Here is a 19,877-nt window from a genome sequence, read left to right on the forward strand (position 1 = left end):
TCCCTTTACAGCACATTGGAAAGAAGAAGGACGAAGCGTTAGAGGCTACGTACTTAAAAATCAGTAAATATTTCTCCGAGTATTTCTCATTGCTTTTTAAGAATCGGAAGGCTACCCTGGTAGGGGATACAAAAATGTGTACACTTGTTTTGACACCTCTATGTGAAAAACGTCCCTTTGTTTGGCGCACCAGACAGGACGCAATACAGTTTTACATGTGCATTCGAATGGTACCCCCTTCGCAGGTGCTTAAAAAAATGAGCGAACAGGAGTACAAGGATATCCTGAAGGAGGCCAGTGAGAAAAGGGCGAGGAAAAAGATGATCGACGATGAAGGTGAGCAGAATGGGTGCCCTGCATGACCGATGGTGGGGCACACATGCCCGCGTACTTCCCCAAACGCATGCATCTGTCTATTTTTATGTACCTACCCGTTTCCTCATTTGCCCATTTTCCCACGCGGACCTCCCCCTAAATAGCCTACGTTGACAAAATTACCGGCATCTCGATCAATATCACTTCGAACGAGGATGAGAAAATGAGTTACACGATTCAGGAGTTGTCTGGTAAGGGGACAAAAGTGCACCGTATTATTGGGGCTTTTCCATCTATATGCGCTTGTGCCACTCTGCTGTGCATTTCTTCGATAGCTGCACGGGAACCCTTAGCCCACGTTGCCCCCATTTTGTATCCTCTCTGCCCATTTTGTGTCTTCTCTGCCCATTTTTCCCCACTCAGGAGGAGAGCGCAGCATTGTGGCCATTTGCTTATTTCTTTGCCTGAACAAAATCGACAACTTTTCCTTTTTCTTTTTCGACGAAATTGACGCGGCCCTGGACACAATTCACCGGGACAACCTCTCGCTCCTGTACGGCCAAACGGAGAAATGGCAACTCAGCTTTTTCTTCACGTGCGCAAAGGGAAAAAATGCCCCCCCACACGGGTGCGATTGTGGCAACGTTTACACCTGTGCTTTATTTATTTGTTTATTTATTTGTTTATTTATTTGTTTGTTTATTTTGTTTTTTCCTTGCCACAGCCTGCGGGAGTTGGCCCAAAGAGGAACCCAGTTCATAATCACGACATTCAGGTGGGAGAGAAGGGGACTCAGAAAAATGGAAAAACAAACGAGTCATAGGAGCGACTCATAGGAGCAACTCATAGGAGCAACTCATACGGGCGACTAAGACAAACGTCGAGCAAATCGTGCCACGCCGTTAAACACACACTGAAGGAATTGCTCCCTCTCCCAATACACCCATTTCATTTTTCTTTTTTTAGGAAGGAGCTCCTGGAGTACTGCGAAAATATGTACATCGTCAGGATAGTGGACCGCGAAAGTTACATTGCCAGGGGGACGAAGAAGGAGGCCTACGAAATAATCAGCATCGTAATGCCGCGCCACACCACGCGAAAAAATAATTAAAGCGCGCCAATAAAAAAGGAAAAAAAAACAGCAAAAAAAAGAAGAAAAAACGGAAAAAACGCCACTGCGATACAATGGCAAAATGAGCTAAGCACTTGGCATGTTGGCCCCCCTTTTTTTCAAATAAAGACATTAAGGAGATGATCGCACGCCCCGAATACACAAGTGGCGAACTCCAAATAAACGCACTGCGATACGCGGTGTACGCCAAATCCACTTCATTTATTTTTACTCTTTCAGGAGGAAAAGAATGCTATAGAAAATTAAAGCATTCCCTTGGACTAAGCAGAACAGCTCCTACCCCCCTTCTCTGTTTTTTTTTCTTTTCTTTTTTCTTTTTCCACGTCCACTTGTGCGTACACGTACGTATGCAAATTTTACATTCACGTTTGTTATGTACCTTTTATATGTCCCTTTCTTCATTTACGAAAACTTAAGATGGGTCACTTTTTTCTAATTTTTTCCCCTTCTACATGTCCACTTGTTTTCTTAACTTAAAAACCGCAAAGGCACAATTTTTACCACATGTGGCATGTACGCCACCTATGTGCGTAAAATCGCCCTGAACAGTTGCGGCAATGCGGCAGGAGTGCCATCACAGGCGACCAACATTTTCTTATACTGCAAATGTGCAAGAATTGCTTTCTCACATTTTGTAGCTTTGTAGCCCACATTTTATAGCCGACATTTTATAGCTCACGTTTTTTCCCCTTGATTCCATTTCCTTAAACCCACTTCCATTAACCCACTTCCATCAACCCATTCCATCAACCCATTCCATCAACCCACTTCCTTCATTTTTCCCACTTGGTATACAAAGCTAAACGTGTGTGCAAAGAACACTTTTTCGCTCGCTCCACGCCGCGGAAAGGTTACATTCGTTCTGGAAGAAAAAGGGAAAACATTCCAAACTTACTGAAGTCGAACCGGATAGTCAAAATAGAGTGCCATCGAAACAATAGCGTCAACGGAAGCGTACCGCGCGGTTTACTCTTTGCCTCAGAAAAGGAACAATCTCTTTTTTTTTTTTTTTTTCCATTTTCTGCGCATCCGAAGGATACGCCAACTGCGAGGAGAAGAAGCATGACCGACATTAAAAGCGTTCTGGCTTCCATTTCGGCCAGCATCCGCGAGCCGTCGAAGGATGACGTCATATACTTGGACGAGTGCAGCGTGACGTAAGAAGCGCAACGTTGAAAGAGGGCCAGAGGGGCGCCGTGTACATGCGTGGCGTATGTGTGGAGTATGCGCCTGCGCATGGGGTGTGTTCTTGTTTTATCACGCGTTTTGCCACTCGTTTTGCCACTCGTTTGACCATTCATTTTCCCACTCGTTTTTCCCCCCGTTTGAGCATTTCTTTCCCCCCCCGTGTGGACAGACGCCCAATTTCGCTTCCCTCCCCCCCGCAGCGGTGACAAGGACATCTTCGAGGACGGCGTATTCGTGGACCTGGTTTCCTTCGAGAGCTTCGGCCTGAAGTGCCTTCAGCACAACTACAACCGAGCGCAGCAGGGGAGCGGCCAAAGTAGCGATCAGAGCCCAGGGGTCCCCGCAGGAAGGTTCTACCTGAATATCAAGAAAAAAAAAAAACTGCTCGACAAGATAGAAAAAAGCGAAATAAAAAATCTGACCCTGAACGTGGAAGGAGGATTCAAAGAGAGTAGAGTGTACGAGTACCAGTGCGAGTATGCCCTGTACGATTTGGAGGAAAACCTCTACATCCTTTTAGATCAAGTGGAAGACGAGCGTGTAAAAAATATATGTAAAAGCATAATCAGTCACAAAAACGAGATAAAGAAGGAGAGCCCAAACAAGTGGGTGAACGAAATAAAGGAGAGCAAATACGCAAAGGATCTTATACAACTACCAAACATTACAATAAAGAATGAAAATCTCGAATGTGCGGTTTGCAAAGCTAAGAAAAACATATGGCTGAACTTATCCGATGGGTACATTGGGTGTGGAAGGAAAATATTCAATTATGGAGGGGGGTGTCTGAACAATGAAGAAGGTGCAGCGTTGAAGCATTATTACGAAAGTGGAAAGAAGTACCCCCTAGTAGTGAAACTAGGAACCATCACCAAGGAGGGAGAAGCAGATGTATTCTCCTACGCAGATGACGAAAATGACAGCGTAATAGATCCCTATATAAATGTGCATCTGAAAAACCTCGGAATTAATATAACGAATTTGAACAAAACAGAAGTTACCACTTTGGAGAAAGAAATAAAAGAAAATCAAAACATAAATTTTACCTCCATACTTGATAAGGATACACAGCTTGTATGTAAAGAGGGAAAGGTTGGATTCCTTAACTTAGGAAATACGTGCTACATGAATTGCGCCTTGCAAGTCTTACTCTCCATAAAAGAGGTTAGTTACAGATATATAGACAATCAGGTCGACTTCCTACTAACCCTGGAGAGGGAAAAGAAGACACACCTCGATATGTTCATTCAGTATGCAAAATTATGCTGCATGATTTTTAAAGAAGACTATATTAAGAAGAAAAAGAAATATATAAAAAAGTTTAAAGAAGAATGTGTGAATAGAAATGTGGAGGTAAACTACGACAGCGATGTGGATGAAGAAAATTGTGTTAGTATCAATCCCTCCATGTTTCGAAGATGCCTAAATCAGAAGGGGAACTCCTTCTGCAATAACAGTCAGCAGGACATCTTCGAGTTTTTAACCTACTTCCTAAACGAGCTCATCGAAAATGAAAATGTCATTTTTCAAAGACTCCTAAACGGGGGAAATTCCGATAAGAGGAAAATGAGCCAGATGGAGAAGAGCCAACAGGGGGGGAAAACTCAACAGGGGGGGGAAACTCAAAAGGGGGACAAATTTAACAAGAGCAACAATAACATGTCCGCAGCGGAGGGGGAGAACAGAGAAGGGGATAATCAACAAAAAAGTGAAAAGTCCCTCTTCAACCTCTTCACCTTCGAAATGGAACAAACCATTGTCAGTGATGAGAATAACATAAGTAAGAGCTCCTTCCATAATAACATCCTCTCATTGGACATCCCACTCGATAATGCTGTGTTGAAAAAATTGGAAGGACAGGACACTTCCCTTACTTCTCCCTCTCATGTAACGCTACTAGACTGCCTGAATAATTTTATAAAAAAGGACCACATTGATGAGTACTACAGTGAGGAGAAAAAAATGAAAATCTTCGCTCAGAAGGATATCAAATTTAAGACCTTTCCTCCGTATCTTTTTATTCACATTAAGAGATTTTATGCCGATGAGAACTGGAGCGCAAAGAAGATAAATATTCCCATTCAGACCGATGAGTACATTAACTTAGAGTTTATGCGATCGGAGAAGACCCCTACTGCCGCTATCACCGCTACGAGCAGCGGCAGTGGGTATGGGGAAGGACAAGGGAAGAACTCCGCGGATGCTTCCCATGCACGGAAAAGCAACGAGGAGTACATCATGCAACAGCATAAGGATCTTTTCAACTCCCTTCTAGATCTCGGATTTGAAAAGGAAAAAATTCTGGAGGCCATCAGAAAAGTCAAAGTCAAAAATGTGAACAATTGCATCTCATACATTTATGGAGAAGACTCCGTCGAATTGGAGCTCCAAGAAATCAGCCAAGGGACGGACGTCAACTCAGAGAATTTAAATGCTATCGTCAGCATGGGCGTGAACAGGGACGTGGCTATGGCTTCCCTCCTCATAAACAAAAACGACTTGCAGAAATCCATCGATTATATTTTTTCCAATCTGGACGTCCTCACGGAGATGAAGTGCGCTGCTATTGTCAACAGGAACAAGTGCGAAGACGGCTTGGGTAAGGGTGCTCCGCGGGAAGAGAGGTCCACATCTGTTAGACGCGGCATAGACTTATGAGCATGCAACACTTGTGAGAAAAGCGAATCAATTTCTCTTCTTCTTTCACCATTTATACCCCCCCTCGCAGCCAACTACGAACTAGTCGCTTCCATCGTGCACATGGGAAGCAACGCCAACTCGGGCCACTACATCTGCTACATAAAGGACGATGCTCAGTAGGGATTTGCGCCCCCAATGGGGAGATACTCCTCGCGCGGAAAAAAATAAATGCAAGTTGGAGCGGGCGCTAATTTGTCTTTTTTATTTTATTTGATTATTTTTTATTTATTTTATTTTTTTTTTTCATTTTTTTGTTTTTTTTCCCCCCCAAGGTGGTACGTCTACAACGACAACAAGATTGGCCTGTGCGACACGAACAAGGGCAGGGACACGGCATACATCCATTTGTACAAGAGGATCTGAGAGAATTTTTCCTTTTTCTTTTTGGCGGAATTTCCCTCGCACAGAGCGTTCAAGATAGCAATATGGGTATCCATGCCTATCCGTCCATCTCCGTCCCCCAGCTTCCACCCTATGAACACTTCATGTCCGCACTGTATACGTAGAAAGGCAACAAGTCATCCAAGCTGTGGACACTCCCTTGATTGTGTTCCACTGGAGAAGTTGTACTCTGTGAAGGTCTTCCAAAGTGTATGTGCAAGGGCACCCAAGGGGTGAACGTGAACGCGGTGCGAAAAAAGGTAACGCAGGGTGAATGCGCAGCTTGGTATGGCGGCTTTGTATATCGGCTTCGCGTGGAAACTTCACAGGGCAACCCCCCAATGTTTTCACCGTTCCTACCCCTCTGGCGCGCCCCTCTGCGTGTGCAAATAAATACCGCGCGCTATGGAGGCGGGGACTTGCATAATGGAGCGAGGGATGTCCCCAATCAATCGGACAAGCTTGTTCACCACCTGCCCAAAATAAAAACTGTGTGTTTTTATATTTATTAAATTCTCCGTCTCAGCTTTGCTCAAAATTGTATTCTCATAAACAGACAATTTTATAAAATTATTCATTTTGTATTCCTTGTACATCGAACTGAACGATTTATTTGCATACAGAGTAAAGGCTATGTAATTTTCATCCATAATGAACATATAGGTGTTGCTTTCCTTGAGGTGAGGTACGATGGCTTCAAATGGAGTGTTCTCTACAGCTAGCTTCATTAAGGTGTTCTTAACCATATGAACACGTACATGTGGTCTGGGAAGATTTATTAACAAATCCATCCTCATATTTGGAGTTAACTTGAAACTGTTTATCTGTATTAACAGCTTTGTTACTTTTAAAATTCTTTTTATTTTTCTTATCATTTCGTCTTTCCCTTCTCTGGTGTTTCGATACCCACTACATTTTCTGCTATTTATCGAAATACATTTTTCTCTTTTTCTCCGGCCTATATTTGTATTGCTTAGAAAATGGGGATACTCCACATGGCTTCCTTTTCTGCTTCTTCTTCCTCTTCCTTCTTCTCCCGCTTCTTCGTTCTTTCTCCACTTTGTTATTATTCCTGTGGAAGGAGAGAACAACTCAAGTGGCGCCTTCACTGCACCGGATTTGTAGACCCCCCAGGAGTTTTTCCCTGCACAGATGCTATGCAGACATATCGTGTGAATCAAACACAACAGCAGTGCGAGGGGAAAGCGTCTTCCGCCCGCCCGTTTCAAGAACATTATCCTGGGTGAGTGTAAATGTGTACCTGCGGGGGAGTGCCACAGGGGTACGTTTTCCCCTGCAAATAGTACCCCCCCCTATATGTTTACACACGCGTAGGCCTCCTTTTATCCGCTTAATGAATAGTGCCTTTAACGTCTCTCACGCAGACATTCATATTTTGCATTGCCCCCGTGGGGGACGTGGCCCACGAGTCAACTACTCAGGGGCGGTTTATTTGGGGGGAAAAAAAAAAAAAAACTGAAAAAAATTAATCAGGAGAGTTTGTTAGCTCGCTCGCTACACAAATAAACCACCCATGAACCACCTGTGCTGTTATCCCCCCCCTCTGTCTGCTCTTTTGGCAAATGATGCGCTTCAATTTACTTGCCCCTTTGTAGCGTCGTCGGATTGTGCACCTACCCCCAGACCATAGCACATTAAAAGATATGATATTAAGCTGTTCCTTCTATCTGGCACAACGTATTCAGCAACGACGGGGAACACATTCCATCGCTATCCCACAGTGGGTGAGTTTTCTCCGCTCTACGACGGATTCTGTTCCTATAAAGGGGAGCATACTCCTGCGCATGGAGAAGCTTTAGAAGCTAACTTTCGCGATTTGCTTTGTTTTCCCTTTTTTCAGACATTACTACGCCTAGTGAGGTGTTCCACCACGGGGGAAGCTTCACCAATAAGGAGTGACATGTAAATGTGCCGGTGTACTCATTGTGAGCGAGTGTGTCGCTGTGGATGGGTGTGCGGATGGGTATGTACATTTGAGGAATGCCAAAGGGTAGCAAAAAAAAAAGAAAATAAATAAAAAATAAAAAGTATAAAATAAAAAATACAACGCTTTGCAGAGTGCCGCAAAAGCGGAAAAACAACAACAACAACAAAAAAAGGACTGACTAGGCAGTTCTGGAAGCCCTTGGGGTAACCAGTTGACGCGCCATTTGGCCAACCGGTTAACCATAAAGCAAACTAGCTAGCCAATCTGCACATTTGTTAAAGCAAAAAGGTGGCAGCCATTGCCCAATTCGTTTCATTCCCCTTAAATGTGTATTCTCTCAATCCGTGTGCAGAAAAACGGAAAAAGAAACTCACAAAAAAATGCCCATAAAAATGGCCTTTACACGAACAGAGGAGAAACTGCAAAATGAACGTAAATTCTCCGCGGCGAAGAAAAGAAAACAGCCAAAATGAACAACCATTTGGTAAATTCATTTTAAAGGTAACATATTTGCCTGAACAAGTCATACATTTTATGCGCATTTATGCGTACTCCTTCAGCACTTTCGCGCACTTGTCAGCACTTTTGCCTGCTTTTTCGTACCCGTATTTTTTTTTTTTTTTTTTTTCGCAAAACAGGAACATTCAGGTGAGAGGGTGCGTATTTTTACGCGACAACACACAGGTACATATGACATTACGTATACTATTTTTTTTAGAAGGAAAATTTGTTAGGTAAAAAAGTTGGAAAAAGGAAAAAAAAAAAAAATACCACTACAGAGTTGTCACATTGACTGTATTCTATTTTTTTTAAAATTGTGCCACGTTGTTGGGTGCATTTACAATTGAACTGAACAAATTAACATTTTCACCTCAAAATTATTGAGAATCTGATCATTTTACATTGCGTTCGTACGTTTGTGCGCATGCGTGAATGAGTTTAATGTTACCCAAGCGATATTCCCCTTCAACCAGCATTTTTGTTTTTTTGTTTTCCCCCCGAATGAGTAGTAGTTTACACGAGAAAGGGGTTAAAATTTGGAACAAAGAAGGAAAAAAAAAAACACACAAGTGTAGCAAACATACTGCGTCTACACGCTGCGTACGCGTAGCACACGTCGAGCACCTCGCGCCTCGAACACCGTCGTCGCCCACAATTTTTTCGCCACGCCTGGGGGGAGCGTTTCCAACGCGGCAGTTCAATTTTGAGTGAAAAAATCATCGAAAAGATGCAAAAGAGGGAAAAAAAAATAAAGTAGCAGAGCAAAATAGGTGGCAAAATAGGTGGCACAATAGCAGGCGCAATAGCAGAAGCTGTAGCAGGCGAAGCTGGGGGGCAAAATGCAAACGATTGACTCGATGGGCGCAATGGGGGGAATACACATCCTGGGGGAAGCGGGGCCCGTGGGGACGGCAGAGACACTGCAGGAGGAGAAAAAAAAAGAGGGGCAGAATTTAAAAAGCGACACAGAAGAAGAACAACAAAGTGACGACGGCCAAGTGGAAGTAAAAGAGATTTACAATAAAAGCAATTTTATTAATGGGAAGGGTGCCAGGCTGGTTCGAATAGTATCCGAATTTGTGGGAGTCCAAGATGCATTACGAGATGAAGGAATATTTTTCACAGTCGTAGTTTTCGGCTCTTCCAGATCGTTAAGTAATGAAAAATATCAATCGAGAAAAAGAAAATTGGAAAAAAAACTCACCAAATTTAATGACCAAATAGCGAGCAGGACACCATTAACAGTCACGGAGGTAGCAGAATATGAAAGGGTAAAAAAAGACTTAGAAAAATTACATAAATTAAAATGGACCACAGAATATTATGCAAAAATATATGAGCTTTCAAAACGGCTGACTTTATTTTTTGGGACAGAAGAAGGGCAGAAGGCAGTGAATAATATTTCGACCCATTTGCCAAAGGTACATAGCTTTCTGCCAAATAAAAAAGGGGAAAAGAATCCAAACAATTTTACTGTTGCGATCTGTACAGGGGGAGGTCCTGGTTTTATGGAGGCAGCGAACAAGGGGAGCAGAGAAGCCAATGGCAGATCCTTAGGCTTTATGATTTCTCTTCCATTTGAAAAAGGAGCCAACCAATATGTAGATCGAAACTTATCTTTCAAATTTCATTATTTTTTTACCAGAAAATTTTGGCTAGTCTATTTATCCCTAGCTTTTATCGTCCTCCCAGGGGGGTTCGGAACTTTGGATGAACTGATGGAGATTCTCACCCTAAAGCAGTGTAAGAAGTTTAAGAGAAATGTGCCTATTATTCTTTTTGGAAAAGACTTTTGGTCTAGTATTCTCAATTTTAAGAAGCTAGCTGATTATGGGCTTATTTCTGAAGAGGATCTAGATTCCATTTTCCTTACGGACTGCATTGAGGAGGCATACAACTACGTCATCAACCATTTGAAGAGTGGCTCTTGTTTGTCCGACATGGCGTGATGATAAGAAGGGGTTGCCCCCTCTTTGGACGAGGATCTATATTCACCCTCTGCGTATTGTGTGGAAGCAGCACACTGGGTTGCTTTCTCCCACAGGGTGGGTGGCTCAGCTTAACAAACCCGTTAGGAAATCCCGCGGTTCGGATAACCACCCGTTCGGATAAGAACCGTTCCGTTTGCTGTGTCTGTTGGGATATATTGAGTTGGCCTCCCTCGTAGGTGCCCCTTCCCCGTGTGTAAGTGGGTCCTCAGAGGAGGCTACATATGGTCGCATGGGTAAATATTATACATTTGTATGGGGAGGAGGTGGGACCATTCGGGTATTTAATTTGTGGGGCCACATCAAAAAAGAAAAAAAAAAAAATTAAAATAATGTATCTGTGTATTAATGTAGTAATATATTGATTGAGTTTTCTTAATATGCATTTTATGATACATTCCCCATTTTGTAGAAAGAAAAAAAAAAAAAAACTTCACAATATGTTCCCTCCTCGTCCTTTTCACGTTTCCCTAAAAACTTTTTTTTAAATTCGTTAATTAGATTTGCTCAGAAAAGGTGAGTTATATCGCCAGTGGCGTGGATCCAATTCTGCGTTGCCGCGTAGGTGTTTGTCCAAATGGGAGAAATGCGTGTGTGGGTGAGAAGCACTGCTTCGGGCAGAGTTCCGTCTGTCCTTCCGCGTGTGCTACGCTGAAAGTTGCAGGCTCGCGAATGCATCACATGGATATATTATATATAATGTATATATGCGCCCGTTCCTGTAGCATCCGGGTAACTCACTGCGAGGTAACATCAGGCAACTGCCTGCGTACACTCCGTGTGCAGATGTGCCGTCGGTCGGTTGAAGGAGGAAAAGGCAGAGTCAAAACGGTTGCAAGTTGGTCACAGCGAAAATGGAGAAGTTTAAACAGAAAGGTGTCGTCCTCTTTCTCCTTCATTTTTCCCTCTTGTTGGTGAAAATGAGCGCGGCCGAGAACGGTTGGCCCCTGGAACGTTTGTATGCACAGAGTGGTACATGAGATGAGCGAGTACGGCCGGTGCGCGGGGATTTGTTTCGCCCTTGGTACTTTTCACTTTGCCGCTTCGCACTTGGCCCCTTCTCGCTAGGCCCCTTCCTTCTTTTTTTCCCGCCAGTGAAACGGAACGCGCCGCGAACGGTGGGCCATTCCAAAGGGGCACACTCTGCGATACAATGCCTTTGCTTAATTTTTAACTTACGTTTAATTCTCCTTTAATGCTATTTTTTTTTTTTTTTTTTGCCATTTCGTTTTGACGCCCTTCTGGGGAACTCTTCAGAAGGACTGCCACAGAAGGAGAATAAAAAGAAAGAAGCAGACTTTGGCGAAGCAGACTTTAACGAAGCAGACCTTAACGAAGCAGCCGTTGACGAAGCAGCATTTTCTTGAATCTCCCCTCCCGGAAAGGATGTCCTGAAAGAAGCGTTTGACCAAGTAGCCAAGAGAAAAAACAAAAGGTTTTAAAAAAAAAGAAAAACGAAAAAAATGGATAGCATTGGCAAGTACCTGAAGGAGGAGGACTACTACATTAAGCTGAAAATTTTGAAGAAGCAGATTGACATGCTGAATATACAGGTGGGTGCTCGCGTGAGGATCGGCGGCACGCGTGTGTGTGGGCAGACCCGGCTCGTAGTGGTATCTCCCTTGTAGTGGCACATCCCTCGAAGGAGTGTTCGCCTAGCTGGGCGGTTGTACACGTGGGGGATGCGCGTGAAAATCCCACGTAAGATGCGCAGCTTTTATAATTGCGGCGCCGCTTCACCACTACCTCGCCGCTTCACCACTACCTCGCCGCTTCACCACTGCCTCGCCGCTTCACCATTGTCGCGCCCCTTTACCATTCCCCCCTCAGGAGGAGTACATCAAAGAGGAGCACAAAAATCTGAAGAGAGAGCTGATCAGGTCGAAGAACGAAATCAAGCGCATACAAAGTGTCCCTCTCATCATAGGGCAATTTCTAGACATAATCGATAACAACTATGGGATTGTGAGCAGCACGGCCGGGTCGAATTATTACGTTCGAATTTTGTCTACCTTGAATAAAGAAGATTTGAAGCCATCAGTTAGCGTGGCGTTACACCGACACAGCCATTCCATCGTGAATATACTTCCATCCGAATCGGACAGCAGCATACAGTTACTACAAGTCAGTGAGAGACCAAATGTGAAGTACACAGACCTGGGAGGACTGGACACACAGAAGCAGGAAATGAGAGAAGCCGTAGAATTGCCTCTAAAAAGCCCAGAACTGTATGAAAAAATCGGAATAGAACCCCCCATGGGGATCTTAATATATGGACCCCCAGGTACAGGCAAGACAATGCTTGTTAAGGCAGTAGCGAATGAGACACAAGTTACCTTTATCGGGGTAGTCGGTTCTGAATTTGTCCAAAAATACCTAGGAGAAGGTCCAAGAATGGTTCGAGATGTTTTCAGACTAGCCCGTGAGAACTCTCCTTCCATCATCTTTATCGATGAGGTAGATGCAATAGCAACAAAAAGGTTTGATGCGCAGACAGGGGCAGACAGAGAAGTGCAGAGGATTCTTCTAGAATTGCTGAATCAGATGGATGGGTTCGACAAATCCACCAATGTGAAAGTCATCATGGCGACGAACAGGGCGGATACATTAGATCCTGCATTGTTGAGACCGGGAAGACTTGACCGAAAAATTGAGTTCCCTCTCCCGGACAGGAAACAGAAAAGACTTATTTTTCAGACCATTATTAGCAAGATGAACGTCAGCAGCGATGTTAATATAGAGAATTTTGTCGTGAGGACTGATAAGATAAGTGCCGCCGACATTGCTGCCATTGCACAGGAGGCCGGCATGCAAGCCATACGCAAGAACCGCTATATCATCACGGCTAACGATTTCGAGCAGGGATACCGCACGCACGTCCGCAAGCAGATGCGCGATTATGACTTTTATAACATATAGGTAGAGGGGCGGGCGCCTTTTCGGGTCGTTTCGACGTCCATTTGGACCACCTATTCAAGCCGTTTTTTTTTTTTTTTTTTTTGCACCTTTTCCCGTTACGGAGGTATTGCCACCTCCCTCCAAACTAACTGCCATTATGAATCGTTTTCATTCTCATGAAGAAGTCTCCGTGTGGATGGGGCGTGTACACATGGACACGTCCGTGTAGCGCTGCTTCCTTCTTCGATCGGTTCCACCCGATATGTGGTGGGAAAAAAGAAGGGGCACAAAAAAAAGGGAGTCTCTTCCGTTAGGTGTGAAAATGGGAAGCTGTACACAGAGGCGGAGAGGCTTTTCCCGCATGGCGTGTAGCCAGGCTAGCGCGGCGATGGTGGTGCGGCTAAGAGGCGGTGGTCGCTCGGTTTAGATGCCGATGCTGGCTCGGTTTACACGCTGCTCACATGCCGCCCACCCCCTCAGAAGTAAGTGACGCTGTCGAAGGGGAGGTGCGAGACGGAGCCGAACTCGCGTAGGGAGACGGAGCCCTCGTCGTCCAAAACGAGCCACGTAATTCCGCAGTTGTAGCTGGAGAAACGAAGCCAAGCAAACAGAGGAAGTTGTAGAGCCCTGCACAGAAAGTAGCGAATCACATTACCATGACATATTACCAACTGGTACTCATCTTCGTCTCCAGGTGGCTGATAAAAATAAGTCTCATATGCTTTATTGATTCTTTTATTGTCGACACGGATTCTATTGCTATCAAATTTGGAGCTTCTAGGAATAGGATCAGGTAAATACGGAGTGCCTTCATTTAAGTTCGGATCATTTATCAGCTGAGCCTTTGGAAAATACTTACTAATAATCTCTGCAGTTTCTTTTGCGCGAATTAAATCTGAGTGATATATCACACTGATTTTCTTGTCATTCAGAATATCCTTCAGCTTCTTTCCAGTCATCTCAGCTTGTTTGCATCCTTCCTTTGTTAGCTTTTTTGAACTCTCATCATTTTTATTCTTCCGTACGTATTGTCCATGTCGGACAAGTATTATATTTTTGGACACATGTTTTTTTTCTCTCTTTCCTTCCTTTTTCTCTTTTAACTTATTTTCGATATCCTTCATATACGGATTGTATGCATAGTCATACTTATGGTTCCATCTGTAAAGAACATAGTTCTCATATGCGTAGGTCAGCCCGATTGAGAGTGCCACTGATGTGACTGCTGTACAGAGGATGTACTTGCCCTTTCCCTCCTTCACGTATTTCACCTTTTCTCCGTTCACCCCTCCGCTAAAGGTTCGCTTCGCCTGCAGGTTCGCCTGAAGGTTCGTCTGCGAGTTCCCTCTCAGGTTTTTCCTGAGACCGATTTTGCTCACTAAGTTGTAATGTCGCATCTTCGCTCCGAGGGAGAAGCTACCCGTGAAGGAGAAGTCACCGGTAAAGGGGAAGCTACACGTGAAGAAGCCACCGGTAAAGGGGAAGCTACACGTGAAGAAGCCACCGGTAAAGGGGAAGCTACCCGTGAAGAAGCCACCGGTAAAGGAGAAACTACCAATGTGTGTGTTTTTGTGATGGGGGCTTACTCCTGTGCGCTTATTGACAGTGCCGCTTCTTACTGGCAGTGCTTTCTGTTAGTTGTGGGGGGTGCTCATCAGAAGATGGTTAGTGTGCTCTTCTTCGCTCGTTCGTTCGTTTGCTCCTTCGTTGGCCGCTTCCTTTTTTTGCTCCTTCCCGAGCCGCTCATTTTTTAGCGCTCGTATTTCCTTGCCCAATTGCAATGCCGTACCGAGCGGGGCGCTTAAAAAAATTCCTCCTTCAAATGGAGATGGCAACACCTCCGCTAGGGCACCTCGCTTGGGCGAAAAGTAAGAAGCGGGGCAAACGCGCAGCAAAGCAGGAGAAGCGGGAACAGCAGGGAAAGGAGGAAAAGCGGGAAAAGAAGGAAAATCCAAGAAATGCAGAGAAATGCACCGAAAAACACAGCAACGCGAAGCAGAGTTCACCAATGCTTTAGTCGCAATCTGTTGGGTCGTCCCCTCAAGCGGCGCACACCAGTGGCAGAGGGGTGGCGGCACTCTTAGAGGTCACCCTACTCGGCCGAGCGACCACCCCGCTTATCTGTAACGGTTACCTGTAACGGCTGCTGTGACGTCTGCTATATCGAATGGCCCACAAATTCACAAAGACGCCCGGCCGAGAAGCAGCCAGTGTGCCCCGCTCCCCAAACTGCGGAGCTCCCTTTACGCAAAAATAGCAGTTATGGGTACCATGCCCATAAGAAGTACACGCAATTCAGTGAGAACCGGTCAGTCGGTTGTTAACGCAACGGAGCGAACGAGAAAAACTAAGAAAAAAAAAAAAACTCTCCTACTGTGACACCCATACAGAGTAGGATGCGCTATGCGACCTTTGGGTGTGTAGGGACAGGAAAAGGAAAGAAGCACCGTCCGTTTCTAAATGGAGCAAATTGAATTCATATTCGAAAAAGAAGTCACGTTCGAAAAAGAAGTCACGTTCGAAAAAGAAGTCACGTTCGAAAAAGAAGTCATGTTCGAACAAGAGGTCATATTCGCAGAAGGGGAGGGAAGAGCTCCCCCCCGTATGACGCTTCTCTGCCTTCACTGCACAGCGCCCTCCAGGACGTTCTTCAAATCCATTTTAAAGGCACTCATAACGACTTGGTTGAAGATGCACGTGGGCTTGTCGTAGGAGCAGTTGCTCTCTAGGAGGTTGTACGAATTCAAGGTGCCCGTGGAGTTAAAGACAAAGTTGGGTCTCTTCTTTAGGTGGAAAACCATGTTGACGTCAGGATCGGCGTAGTAATTTCTAAAATAGCCTTCCTTGTGAAATACGAAGGGAGTGTGGTGCACGCTCTGCATGCTCTTGGTGAACTTCCGGATCTGAGGAAGGGGGGGGGTAGCGGCGGTGTAGCGTGTGTGGCAACGATGTAGTCTGTGCAGCGTTCACGTGGTGACGCCCTCGCGGTGGGATGCCAAACCATCCGAGGTGCGGCTGCGCAGGGGACCCACCTGGTCGTCTACTATCTTGTTGGTGTACTTATGAATCAGGAAATGAAAAAAAGGAATGTACGTTCGGTGGCCCGTTTCCCAGTATATATTATTCTGTTGCAAAAAATAGGGGTGCTCTTCTGTGTCTCCTGACTTGAGTGAGTTGCCAATCAGGTCATCGATTTCTGCCTTTCCCAGGGCCACCTGCACCTGTCCGTCGCTCCCAGCCATTGTTGGTTTGAGGCGAGGTGAAGAGGCTATTCGTCCTTCTGGGGCCAACGTTACCGCTAAGCTGCGCTACACAACGGAACGGAACACGGCCAAATGGCGCACTCGTGAAATGGCCCAATCGCGTCAAGCTGGGAACCCCCTCTTGTAGAGATGCCGACAGAGCGGGAAAGAGGAGCTCGCAAAAGAGGAGCTCGCAAAAGAGAAGCTCGCAAAAGAGAAGCGCGCAAAAGGGTACTCTATAACTCTATCAAGTGGGAACCTCCCAAATGGGAAAACAAAAAAAGGAAAAAATAAAATAGGGGCTCACTTAAACTTTTTCTTTTTTTTTTTCTTTTTTTTTTTTCTTTTTTTCAAATTGTGTCAATAAAGCCTGACCATTTTTGCGAGCTCAGGGGAATACACAATGTGCCGCCCTTCCGAATTGACTGCATTTATTGCGTTATACAACATATTGCCCATTCTCCTAGGCATTACAAAAAAGAGCTTCACACTTGGGTCTTCCTATTCCGACCAGCATAGAGCACCCATGGCAGTACCACGTACACAGGGGTATGTACATTACACCTCAGAGTTGTGCTTTTTTTTTTTTTTTCTTTTCTTGTTTTCCCACGAGGGAGTATTTTTCCATCTGCTAAAAAAAGGCAAAGTGTTTTGTTTTTCTTTTTTGAAGACAATCCAAGTTGATTAAGGAAGGCTTTTTTCTCCTCCCCCGATGCGATGAACTCATTTTGTGCCACACCCTGGGGGATGGGGGCGAAAGTCCCTTTTAACGCCCTCCCCTCATTGTCTTGCCCCTCCGTTCAGATGCACCACTCGGGGCGTCACCAGGCGAGTGGGCAATGCGGAGAAGCGCCAAAGTGGGAGGGCGGCCATGGAGAGACCCAGCGGAACCGAGCGGAACGAAGAGGAACCGCGCAGAACCAATCACGAAACATGGACCGAAGGAGCACATCCTGAAGAGAAGCCCTCGTGAAATGAGCACATCCAGATGAGAAGCAAAACAGATTGGCAACTCCAACCGCTTGACCTGCACACACTTGTGAACAGATTGCAAGGGAAAAACCCTTTTAACGATTTTTTTTTTATTTTTTTTATTTTTTTTATTTTTTTTATTTTTTTTTATTTTTTTATTTTTTTATTTTTTTCCTAAAAGGGGTTTCCCCAGAGGGTCCCCAAAACAGCCCTTAAGTTACACCTCCCGGGAGGACGCCTTCCTCTTGACCCATGTTGGCAAAATTTATTGCCCCCGTTTGACGTGGCTAATTGCTTCCCCTACCACAGTGGGAATATCCCCCTCCCGTTAAGCACCCCATGGCAGAGAAAAAAATAGACGACTCTCCATTTCTGCAAAAGATGGAGAACTTCGAAATCGCAGATGGGAAGAATAAGAAGGCCTCCAGGGGGGAAGTGAAAAATGTGTATCGGAGCCTGGACAACGAATTCAACTTTGACAATGAGGAGGTGGCCCCGGAGGGGGAGAAGTCTCCTCAGTTCAACCAAGGTGATGGGAACCAGCCTGATGAGAACCAACCTAGTTTGAACCAACCTGGTGTGAGGCAGACGGGCAAGAGTGACGAAAACATAAGGACGATAAAAATTGACCGGAAAAATCTCAGAAAAATGTTTAGCAGCCAGTTCTTCACGCAGACACTGACAGATGACTCAAGTACCAATTCGATCAGCGAGTTAAAAATGAATAAGCGATATGCCACAGGGGAGTTTTTTAAGGCTCTCTTTCTCTTCATTTTGTTTTTCACCACCTCCTACTTTGCCTTCTTTTACATTTATAAGAGCTATTTTGGGAACAGCCATCTGTGTGGCTACCTCGATTTGTACAATTACAAATACGAGAGTCAGGTTCGCTTCATCCCCAGTGTTAGCGGCGCTAGGTATTACGTCTTCACGGGTAGGTTGAGAGGTGTAGCGGGGAAGCGGCAAGGGGAAGTGTAGGGACACTTAGCATGGTGTTCCCGCCAGCGCGTCTCGCCACACTGCTTTGCTTCTCTTCTTCTTCTGCTTCCCACCGTCTCGCCACACTGCTTTGATTCACTTCCCCCCCCTTGCAGGAAAATTCCCCTTCGACGTCATAACCCACAAGATGCGAAAGGAGGCCCTAAAAGACAGCATGAACGAGGAGCTGGAGAAGCACAACAAAGAAAACGCAGACAAGGAACCTCTGGAGAAAATCATAGACCTAAATGATCATCCCATACAGATCCTCTCCTTCATGAAACACAACAACAAGATGAAATGCGAAAGGAATATATTTGAGTTGTACAGACCATTTTACTTAAAGTCGACAGACGTGGATATCAGCCAGCATAACTTTATCCTGAGTGAAGTGAATTACAGCTTCGTCACCAATCCGTACAGCGTCCCCGAGGCCCGGGTGAGCACCAGAGAGGAGGGGCACAACGCATCCAGGGCAGAGCTTATACCTCTCCATTTGCGTGGCCCCTCTTTGCCGCGTAGTTGTTTCTACGTCTCATCCCCCTTCGCTCCCCCACGCAGCTCTACGCCGAAGTGGCCAATGTCATGAAGAAGAGCGAAGGGAAGAACAAAATTTGTTACATGACTTCATATTTGAATTCGCTGAGGGAAGACAAAGGGGGGAATGCAGGAAGAGAAGCGGTGGATGTAGGAAAACAAGGAGCGGACGCGGGAAGGATCCTCAGCGAGGGAAGTGCCACCATTTCAAACTCAGAGCAGACGAAACAGGAAGCTCCATCCAGTGAAGTTACCAACAAAGCAACGGAAGTCATCACGGCAGCGTTCGAAGGTGCAAAAAGATACTTTAAGGGGACACCAACTGGAGAAGGACAAGCACAGCAGAGGAAGGCCAACGACGGGGTAGGCTACTTCAGCGGCATGTTGCAAACCCCCAAGAGGAAGATCGTATACCTCTACGATTATTACGGTAGGATCGGTGTGATGGGCAAACTAAACGGGATAACCCGTTCTAACAAAAGGGTTGTGTGCCTCCCTGTTGTGTGGCCAGTTTCTTTTTTTTTTTTCTTTTTCCATCTCATCGACCTCTCCCCATGCGCACACACCATCGTCCCTATTCCCCATCTACGCAGACAACAACTTCGTCGACCTGCTCGTCGCCATCCACAACATGCAGTATGGAAATACATTCAGCGATTTGAGGGCATACTGGGAAGAGTTAAAGCGGAGGTTCAAGGTGATCAGCCCGGAGGAGATATACCTGCTCGAGTGGTTAGCTAGCCAAAAAAAAAAAAAAAAAAAAAAAAAAAAAAAAAAAAAAAAAAAAAAAAAAGAAAAAAAGAAGAAAAAAAAAGAAAAAGGTCTACATCACCCATTCGCTAGCTGCTGACCCGTCCGCCGTTATAACCGCGTTTCGCCCGCCCCTCCACAGGTACTGCCTTGGCGTGAACTACAACTTAATTGAAAATAACAATCATTTCAAGTTAAACTGCGTTGATCTTTTAAAGTAGGGGCAGAAAAAAAGAAGGAAAAAAAAAGGAAAAAAAAACAAAGCACAGCAAGACAAAGCTGAGCAAAACGAAGCAAAGCAAAACGAAGCAAAGCAAACCGTAGCAGAACAAAACGTTGCAGCGTAA

The 19,877-nt window shown here is 45.1% G+C and overlaps 8 protein-coding genes across 8 annotated transcripts in view; 5 read left to right on the top strand and 3 right to left on the bottom strand.

Annotated features, from left to right (window-relative positions):
• C922_02551 (structural maintenance-chromosomes protein 3) overlaps positions 1-1,426 on the top strand; it is a gene marked incomplete at both ends in the record, with an annotated part of 6,490 nt that extends 5,064 nt beyond the window's left edge. Inside the window, 6 exons of the mRNA XM_008818150.1 lie at positions 12-63; positions 194-336; positions 480-566; positions 739-868; positions 1,040-1,090; positions 1,282-1,426. Coding sequence (XP_008816372.1) covers positions 12-63; positions 194-336; positions 480-566; positions 739-868; positions 1,040-1,090; positions 1,282-1,426 — 608 coding nt within the window. The remainder of the gene's footprint in view (positions 1-11; positions 64-193; positions 337-479; positions 567-738; positions 869-1,039; positions 1,091-1,281) is intronic.
• Positions 1,427-2,509: 1,083 nt separating this feature from the next.
• C922_02552 (ubiquitin thiolesterase) lies at positions 2,510-5,698 on the top strand (the record flags this gene model as incomplete). The annotated part of the gene is made up of 4 exons (XM_008818151.1): positions 2,510-2,604; positions 2,836-5,234; positions 5,364-5,451; positions 5,608-5,698. 4 exons carry the CDS (start codon positions 2,510-2,512, stop codon positions 5,696-5,698), a joined length of 2,673 nt encoding a protein of 890 aa, XP_008816373.1.
• Positions 5,699-6,072: 374 nt separating this feature from the next.
• On the bottom strand, positions 6,073-6,951 carry C922_02553 (50S ribosomal protein L10; the record flags this gene model as incomplete). Its single annotated transcript, XM_008818152.1, has 1 exon — positions 6,073-6,951. The coding sequence occupies one exon, from the start codon at positions 6,949-6,951 to the stop codon at positions 6,073-6,075; it is 879 nt and encodes a 292-aa protein (XP_008816374.1).
• A 2,053-nt stretch (positions 6,952-9,004) lies between these two features.
• C922_02554 (hypothetical protein) lies at positions 9,005-10,114 on the top strand (the record flags this gene model as incomplete). Its single annotated transcript, XM_008818153.1, has 1 exon — positions 9,005-10,114. The coding sequence occupies one exon, from the start codon at positions 9,005-9,007 to the stop codon at positions 10,112-10,114; it is 1,110 nt and encodes a 369-aa protein (XP_008816375.1).
• Positions 10,115-11,616: 1,502 nt separating this feature from the next.
• On the top strand, positions 11,617-13,072 carry C922_02555 (26S protease regulatory subunit 6B; the record flags this gene model as incomplete). The annotated part of the gene is made up of 2 exons (XM_008818154.1): positions 11,617-11,706; positions 11,984-13,072. 2 exons carry the CDS (start codon positions 11,617-11,619, stop codon positions 13,070-13,072), a joined length of 1,179 nt encoding a protein of 392 aa, XP_008816376.1.
• Positions 13,073-13,527: 455 nt separating this feature from the next.
• C922_02556 (2,3-bisphosphoglycerate-dependent phosphoglycerate mutase) lies at positions 13,528-14,448 on the bottom strand (the record flags this gene model as incomplete). Its single annotated transcript, XM_008818155.1, has 1 exon — positions 13,528-14,448. One exon carries the CDS (start codon positions 14,446-14,448, stop codon positions 13,528-13,530), a length of 921 nt encoding a protein of 306 aa, XP_008816377.1.
• Positions 14,449-15,672: 1,224 nt separating this feature from the next.
• On the bottom strand, positions 15,673-16,293 carry C922_02557 (hypothetical protein; the record flags this gene model as incomplete). The annotated part of the gene is made up of 2 exons (XM_008818156.1): positions 15,673-15,954; positions 16,084-16,293. 2 exons carry the CDS (start codon positions 16,291-16,293, stop codon positions 15,673-15,675), a joined length of 492 nt encoding a protein of 163 aa, XP_008816378.1.
• Positions 16,294-17,604: 1,311 nt separating this feature from the next.
• On the top strand, positions 17,605-19,751 carry C922_02558 (hypothetical protein; the record flags this gene model as incomplete). Its single annotated transcript, XM_008818157.1, has 5 exons — positions 17,605-18,199; positions 18,360-18,682; positions 18,805-19,210; positions 19,374-19,512; positions 19,673-19,751. 5 exons carry the CDS (start codon positions 17,605-17,607, stop codon positions 19,749-19,751), a joined length of 1,542 nt encoding a protein of 513 aa, XP_008816379.1.
• Positions 19,752-19,877: the final 126 nt, after the last annotated feature.

Source organism: Plasmodium inui (genome assembly GCF_000524495.1).
Source record: "Plasmodium inui San Antonio 1 unplaced genomic scaffold supercont1.9, whole genome shotgun sequence".
NCBI lineage: Eukaryota > Apicomplexa > Aconoidasida > Haemosporida > Plasmodiidae > Plasmodium > Plasmodium inui.